Genomic DNA, 8,479 nt, shown 5'->3' with positions numbered 1-8,479 from the left:
ATTTGGATGCCTTTGATTTCTTTTTGTTGTCTGATTGCTGTGGCTAGGACTTCCAATACTATGTTGAATAGCAGTGGTGATAGTGGACATCCCTGCTGCGTTCCTGACCTTAGGGGGAAAGCTCTCAGTTTTTCCCCATTGAGAATGATATTCGCTGTAGGTTTTTCATAGATGGCTTTTATGATATTGAGGTATGTACCCTCTATGCCTATACTCTGAAGAGTTTTGATCAAGAAAGGATGCTGTACTTTGTCAAATGCTTTTTCTGCATCTATTGAGAGGATCATATGATTCTTGTTCTTTCTTTTGTTAATGTATTGTATCACATTGATTGATTTGCGGATGTTGAACCAACCTTGCAGCCCAGGGATAAATCCCACTTGGTCATGGTGAATAATCCTTTTAATGTACTGTTGGATCCTATTGGCTAGTATTTTGGTGAGAATTTTTGCATCCATGTTCATCAGGGATATTGGTCTGTAATTCTCCTTTTTGATGGGGTCTTTGTCTGGTTTTGGGATCAAGGTAATGCTGGCCTCATAAAATGAGTTGGGAAGTTTTCCTTCCATTTCTATTTTTTGGAACAGTTTCAGAAGAATAGGTATTAATTCTTCTTGAAATGTTTGGTAGAATTCCCCTGGGAAGCCATCTGGCCCTGGGCTTTTGTTTTTTGGGAGATTTTTGATGACTGCTTCAATTTCCTTAGTGGTTATAGGTCTGTTCAGGTTTTCTATTTCATCCTGGTTCAGTTTTGGTAGTTGGTACATCTCTAGGAATGCATCCATTTCTTCCAGGTTATTTAATTTGCTGGCATAGAGTTGCTCATAATATGTTCTTATAATTGTTTGTATTTCTTTGGTGTTGGTTGTGATCTCTCCTCTTTCATTCATGATTTTGTTGATGTGGGTCATTTCTCTTCTCTTTTTGATAAGTCTGGCCAGGGGTTTATCAATCTTGTTAATTCTTTCAAAGAACCAGCTCCTAGTTTCGTTGATCTGTTCTACTGTTCTTTTAGTTTCTATTTCATTGATTTCTGCTCTGATCTTGATTATTTCTCTTCTCCTGCTGGGTTTAGGCTTTATTTGCTGTTCTTTCTCCAGCTCCTTTAGGTGTAGGGTTAGGTTGTGTACTTGAGACCTTTCTTGCTTCTTGAGAAAGGCTTGTATTGCTATATACTTTCCTCTTAGGACTGCCTTTGCTGCATCCCAAAGATTTTGAATAGTTGTGTTTTCATTTTCATTGGTTTCCATGTATTTTTTTAATTCTTCTTTAATTTCCTGGTTGACCCATTCGTTCTTTAGTAGGATGCTCTTTAGCCTCCATGTATTTGAGTTCTTTCTGACTTTTGTCTTGTGATTGAGCTCTAGTTTCAAAGCATTGTGGTCTGAAAATAGGCAGGGAATGATTCCAATCTTTTGGTACCGGTTGAGACCTGATTTATGACCTAGGATGTGATCTATTCTGGAGAATGTTCCATGGGCACTAGAGAAGAATGTGTATTCCGTTGCTTTGGGGTGGAATGTTCTGAATATGTCTGTAAAGTCCATTTGGTCCAGTGTGTCATTTAAAGTCTTTATTTCCTTGTTGATCTTTTGCTTAGATGATCTGTCCATTTCAGTGAGGGGGGTGTTAAAGTCCCCCACTATTATTGTATTGTTGTCGATGTGTTTCTTTGCTTTTGTTATTAATTGGCTTATATAATTGGCTGCTCCCATGTTAGGGGCATAGATATTTACAATTGTTAGATCTTCTTGTTGGATAGATCCTTTAAGTATGATATAGTGTCCTTTCTCATCTCTTATTACAGTCTTTGGTTTAAAATCTAATTTGTCTGATATAAGGATTGCCACCCCAGCTTTCTTTTGGTGTCCATTAGCATGGTAAATGGTTTTCCACCCCCTCACTTTCAATCTGGGGCTGTCTTTGGGTCGAAAATGAGTCTCTTGCAGACAGCATATCGATGGGTCTTGTTTTTTAATCCAGTCTGATAGCCTGTGTCTTTTGATTGGGGCATTGAGCCCATTTACATTCAGGGTAACTATTGAAAGATAGGAATTTAGTGCCATTGTATTGCCTGTAAGGTGACTGTTACCGTATATTGTCTGTGTTCCTTTCTGGTCTATGTTGCTTTTGGGGTCTCTCTTTGCTTAGAGGACTCCTTTCAAGATTTCCTGTAGGGCTGGTTTTGTGTTTGCAAATTCCTTTAGTTTTTGTTTGTCCTGGAAGCTTTTTATCTCTCCTTCAATTTTCAATGACAGCCTAGCTGGATATAGTATTCTTGGCTGCATATTTTTCTCGTTTAGTGCTCTGAATATATCCTGCCAGTCCTTTCTGGCCTGCCAGGTCTCTGTGGATAGGTCTGTTGCCAATCTAATGTTTCTACCCTTGTAGGTTACATATCTCTTCTCCCGAGCTGCTTTCAGGATTTTCTCTTTGTCTATGAGACTCGTAAGTTTTACTATTAGATGTCGGGGTGTTGACCTATTTTTATTGATTTTGAGAGGGGTTCTCTGTGCTTCCTGGATTTTCATGCCTGTTTCCTTCCCCAAATTAGGGAAGTTCTCTGCTATAATTTGCTCCATTATACCTTCTGCCCCTCTCTCTCTTTCTTCTTCTTCTGGGATCCCAATTATTCTAATGTTGTTTCGTCTTATGGTATCGCTTATCTCTCGAATTCTGCCCTCGTGATCCAGTAGTTGTTTATCTCTCTTTTTCTCAGCTTCTTTATTTTCCATCATTTCATCTTCTATATTACTGATTCTCTCTTCTGCCTCATTTATTCTAGCAGTTAGCGCCCCCATTTTTGATTGCACCTCATTAATAGCCTTTTTGATTTCTACTTGGTTGGATTTTAGTTCTTTTACTTCTCCAGAAAGGGTTTCTCTAATAACTTCCATATTTTTTTCAAGCCCAGCTAGTATCTTTAAAGTGATGATTCTGAACTCTAGATCTGACATCGTACTAATGTCCGTATTGAGTAGGTCCCTGGCAGTCGGTACTACCTCTTGTTCTTTTTGTTGAGGTGATTTTTTCCGTCTTGTCATTTTGTGCAGAGGAGAATAGATTAATGAGAGAACAAAATGCTAGCAGAGTAACAACGTCCCCAGAAAATATACTCTAAACAAATCAGAAAAAACCTGAAGCAGTGGGAAAAGAAAGGGAAAGAGAGAAAAAAGAAAAAGAAAAAAAAGAAAAAGATAAAGATAAAAACAGAAACAAACAAAACAAAACAGCAACAAAAAAACCAGAATGTGATCAAATATGATCAGTGCCACACACTAGATTTGGGGTGTATTTTGGTCTTTTAGAAGAAAGTCCCTACCAAAATTTTAAAGAAAGAAAAACTTATATATGTACAAAAATAAGGGTTGATATGATGAAGGGATGGAATATGACTGTAAAGATGGAAATTATAAAAAATTTTATAAAAGGAATTGATAAGAAGTTGTTTGAAAAAAAGAAAGAAGAGGATTTAAAAAAAGAAAAAAAAAAGGGAGAGGATGTGATCAGGCAGGGGAACAGAAAACACCATATACTAGAGATTTAGGGTATATTTTGATCTGTTAGAAGAAACTATCTCAAAATTTTAAAGAGAGAACAACTTATATATATAAGCCAAAAATATGGGTAACTACTATGAAGGGATAGAATATGACTCTAAAAATGAAAAATAAAAATGTTTTTTTTTTTTTTAAAAAAAAAAAGGGATTGATAAGATGTTGGTTGAAAAAGGGAAAAAGAAAAATTCAAAAAGAATAAAAAAAGAAAAAAAGACAGTTAAAAAAAAATTAACTTTGAAAGACTACAGAATCATGGTAAAAAAGCCATGAATTCTATGTGCAGTAGTCCCCTAGAGCTGGAGTTCTGCCGTTCTCATTGATCGGTAAACTTGGTCTTGGCTGGCTGTTCTCGCTGATCTTCTGGGGAGGGGCCTGTTGCCGTGGTTTCCAAATGTCTTTGCCGGAGGCAGAATTGCCCCGCCCTTGCCCCCTCCCAGCTAAGTAATCTGCTGGGGTTTGCTCTCCGGGGCTTTTGTTCCCTTCGAGCTTTCCGTACAGCTCTGGAGGCGGAGAGTGAAAATGGCGGCCTCCCAATCTCCGCCCCGGAGGAGCCGAGAACTCGGGGTCCCGCTTCTCAGTGAGCCCCCAGAGAAAAGCCGTCAGTCACTCCCGTCTCCCCGGTCTCCAGCCGCACTCCGTGCTCACCCGGCCTGTGACCGCGCGTTTCTATCTCTGGCACCCGAGCCCGGGTGGCGTCTCCAAACCCAGCAGATCCCTGCGGCACACTCCTGCACGGCTCCTCCCGGGGGAGGAAGGTGAGTCTCCCCGGATCTGCCGCTTGTTGGGTCCCTGCTGGAGGAGCAGTGGCCGGACTGTGCCGCGGATCACGGTTTATGGCAACCCCGAGCTGGGCTGCGCCTCTGCAGCCGGCTTCCCTGCTCCGATACCTGGGAGCTCTGCCGCACTCAGGCACCCCCAGTCTTTCTGTGACCCGTGGGTCCTGAGACCACACTGTCCCGGAGGGTTCCACCCCCCGCTTAGCCACCAGAGTGACGTCCCTCAGCGGAGCAGACTTTTAAAAGTTCCGATTTTGTGCTCCGCGGCTCTATCACTTGCCAGAAGCGGCCGCCGGAGGCCCCTCCCCCGCCGTCTCTCCTCCCGAATATCGCCTCGGATTCACTTCTCCGCACGTCCTACCTTCCAGAAAGTGGTCGCTTTTCTGATGAGAGAGTTGTTGCTCTTCTTTTCTTCGATCTCCTGTTGAGTTTGTAGGTGTTCAGAATGGTTTGATCCCTATCCAGCTGAATTCCTGAGAGGAGACGAAATCCAGGTCTCCTACTCCTCCGCCCTCTTGCTCCGCCCCCCCCCTAATTTCTTAATAGTAAATTATATAAAGTGAATAATTGTTAGATATTAATAGCAATTAAATCCTATTTTGTTTTATATAGTATATTGTTATAGTATATACAGTATAGTTTATATTCTCTAGTACGTATTACACTTTGGTATATAGTATGTAATGATAGTATACTATATACTATTATATATAAAATATGTATAATGTATATATAAATAATACATATTTATATAAATTTATATACTATATATTATGTCTTTCTAAATCTTATTTTATATAATATTTGAGCCTTTTATTTATAAATGATAGCATGAGTAAAAACTGCTGGCATCATTGAATTTGTTCTATTTTAACATACTTAATGCAGACTGGGACTTGGGGGTTTGCCTGGAATATGAGTGTAAAAGAAAACAGCTGTTAAAACCTGCATTCTTAAATTCTTGGATTGATCTCAGAGTAACTTACAAGGTAAGGATCAAAGATGGGGGCATGGTCACTTTCCTTCTATTGAAAAATGATTAAACTTCATCCCATACATGGGTATAGGTTACTATAAATAAAATATTTTTTTTAAACTTTCACATAAATACATTTCTTAAAGTGTGTACAAATGACAACAAAATAAGGACATTCCAAATCTAATAGAAATAAAAATTATGAAAAGTAAGTGGTTAATACATAGCCTTTCTAATAGTAACCTTTTTTTGGATATGTTTCTTTTATTTGGTTAGATTTTCTATAGAAGAAAACCAAAAGGACTAAGTGGTGCCCTGCAGGAAGTGGGAATAGAATTCTTAGGACGAGAACATTCTGGTTAGTATAAATTGAAAATAATTTTATTATGTAAGTCATCTTATTTCTAGAAAGTCTTTCATACGAATCTCATGTTTTTGGTGATGTCATTAATAAGGAATATCCTTTCAGGCTAAAAAAAGTTCCTAATCTATACAATTCAAAGATTTCGGACTTTCAAATTATACTACCATAAAGTAGTGTAAGATAAAGACTGCCATCTAGTGGCTTTCTAGTTGCTAAAAAGAATGAAAATTAGCTAAATCAAATGGAGATTAAACAAATGCCCAGACAACACAGTGAATTAGTGAAAAAACTGAACAAGACCATTGGATTACTCACAAAGTATGGTCCCTACAGAATGTTGTTTACATTTTTGTGAACTGTACAAATTTTTATCTCCTCTGTAAATGTGGGAGATCTTGTCTTTTGTTGGTAAGGTTGTCACAGCATTTGCTAGTCCAATTTATCATGATTAAAATGAGTAGATGATCATAAAACTAGTAGTATGTTCCAATATTAATTGTGATTTCTTATTTTTGCTGTATTTCTTTACAATGGTATTACTAAACTCAGTGTTTGATATCTATTTCCTCAGGGTTGGATGATTCTCGGAATACTGCCCTACTTGCTTGGAAAATGATCAGGGATGGTTGCTTAATGAAAATTACAAGGTCCTTGAACAAGGTTAGTGGTGTCTTGCCTCTTTATTCTGTCATCTCAAACTCCAGAAGTAATACATTCATTGAAATACAGATATCATGTGTGGAAATCATTGATAAATCAGTGAATGATGACATTTTTCTTTTTTGTCAAATAATACAATGTGTACTAAAGAGATTACGAATGCATAGTTTCTAAAGCTATTGGATTTGTCTGTGGAATCATAGGTCCCCACTAAGAAGAATTCCAGCGTTTTCGCCAGAAATTTGAATACGAATCAAGTTGAAGAAAGATCCTCCTGCAACAGTAGCATTCAGGGTCTGAGTATAGATGATAGGGAGCCTAAAAATATAGTAAATTCTCATGAGAAAGTTCACATGAGGTCAGGTGGTGTGAATTCTCCTATAAAGGTACAACAGGATCAGTTCCAGCTAAAGAGCAATATAAAAGCAGGTCTTCATAATGGCAAAAGCTATTTATCTCTTTTTAATACAAAGTCCTCTACTTCTCTGGAGCAGTTGCCATCTGCCAGCTTGAACACACCTATGCAGAAGCACATAAGAAACGAACACCTTGCATTTAATACCAAATCTAAGTCTTCATCAATTGGTTCAGAATTGGTACTTGTATCAACTACCATTTCATCTGTTCATCATGTTTCTGATACGGAAATGAGTTCTGCTCTTGATTGTTTACCTATGTTGGCTGATTGGGAGGATGTAGCTTTACTGCCAGCATCTCAGCCTGAGCAAAGTATAGATTGTATACCTTCCATTAGTGACTCAAACTTAGATACCTCATTTAATTCTATAGAAAGATTAATGGTTTTGAAAGAAGGCACAGAAGAAACTCCTCAAAAATCTGGGACCTCGAAGTTTGTTGTATATAAGAGTCCACATACTACTATTTATCATGTGAAAGAAGCCAAAGATCCAGATTCAGATGTTTCTGACTTTAAATTACCTGAATGCAAATCAAGTAGCTTCAACAGTGTTAATGCCACTATGTCTCATCCTTCAGTTTTGGGGAAATACCCCCTCATTTTAGGTGGTACTAAAAGGAATCTATCCAGTCCTCTATCTGTCCCACCAGCAAAAAAACAGACCCTCACTGTTCATGAAGAAAAGCCTACATCATCTGATGGCTCCCCAGTGAGAAGTTGTTCCCAGAAGGTCCTCCCCTCTATCTTAGCTTCTACAGTTAACCTACAAGAGCCTTGGAAGAGTGGGAAAATGACACCTCCTTTATGCAAGTGTGGCCGAAGATCTAAGAGACTTGTTGTTTCTAATAATGGACCAAACCATGGAAAAGTCTTCTATTGTTGCCCAATTGGGAAATACCAAGAAAACAGAAAATGTTGTGGTTATTTCAAATGGGAACAAACACTTCAAAAGGAGAGAGCCAACAGCAGAGTTCTGTCTCATTCCCCAGGGGGACTCACTTTTAGTTCCCCAGAAATAAGCCATATTTGTGACAGAAATGTAAATTTTTCTACTAAAAATTCATTGAGACTCAGACCTTCAATGAGGAATTGATAAACTTTCTCTACATCTAAACTATGTTTTTACTTTAATACGACTTTTTGTGTGATAAAGAGAAAAAAGTGTATAGGGCTACAAGTTATGGGGACTGAGCATATATGAGTTCTGTAGACTGTACTGGGGCTATTAAACACACACACACACGCTGAAAATAGAGAAAAAGTCAATTTCACAGTCTTCTAATTTCATTCATCGGTTATCTGACATTTGTCTTCTATTCATGTATGAATCCTGATTGTTCCTTGAATTTCCAAACATCATGAGTATTCTGATAATAGTTGTACACTGTTTTATTTTTATGTCGTATCTTTTTTTTTTTTTTTAAGATTTTATTTATTTATTTGAGAGAGAGAATGAGATAGAGAGAGCATGAGAGTGGGGAGGGTCAGGGGGAGAAGCAGACTCCCCGCTGAGCAGGGAGCCCGATGTGGGACTCGATCCCAGGACTCCAGGATCATGACCTGAGCTGAAGGCAGTCGCTTAACCAACTGAGCCACCCAGGCGCCCTTTTATGTCGTATCTTAACACTTGCCAAATTTATCACACTTTTTTGAAGAGCCACAAATTAAATATTTTGTATACTGCATTTGATTAGATACAAGCAACCGTAGTATGATGTTCTTCTT

At 38.4% G+C, this 8,479-nt stretch overlaps 1 protein-coding gene across 1 annotated transcript in view; it reads left to right on the top strand.

Moving 5' to 3' along the window:
- Positions 1-7,885, top strand: part of ERI2 (ERI1 exoribonuclease family member 2) — a 17,065-nt gene extending 9,180 nt beyond the window's left edge. The window contains exons 6-9 of the mRNA XM_021692224.2: positions 5,225-5,325; positions 5,589-5,670; positions 6,248-6,336; positions 6,540-7,885. Coding sequence (XP_021547899.1) covers positions 5,225-5,325; positions 5,589-5,670; positions 6,248-6,336; positions 6,540-7,847 — 1,580 coding nt within the window. The 3' untranslated portion in view covers positions 7,848-7,885. The remainder of the gene's footprint in view (positions 1-5,224; positions 5,326-5,588; positions 5,671-6,247; positions 6,337-6,539) is intronic.
- The last annotated feature ends 594 nt before the right edge of the window (positions 7,886-8,479 follow it).

The sequence above is a fragment of the Neomonachus schauinslandi genome, chromosome 5 (genome assembly GCF_002201575.2).
Source record: "Neomonachus schauinslandi chromosome 5, ASM220157v2, whole genome shotgun sequence".
In the NCBI taxonomy this organism is placed as follows: Eukaryota; Metazoa; Chordata; class Mammalia; order Carnivora; family Phocidae; genus Neomonachus; species Neomonachus schauinslandi.
Note: the sequence above shows the minus strand (reverse complement) of the source record. Positions and strands in the feature narration are given on the sequence as shown.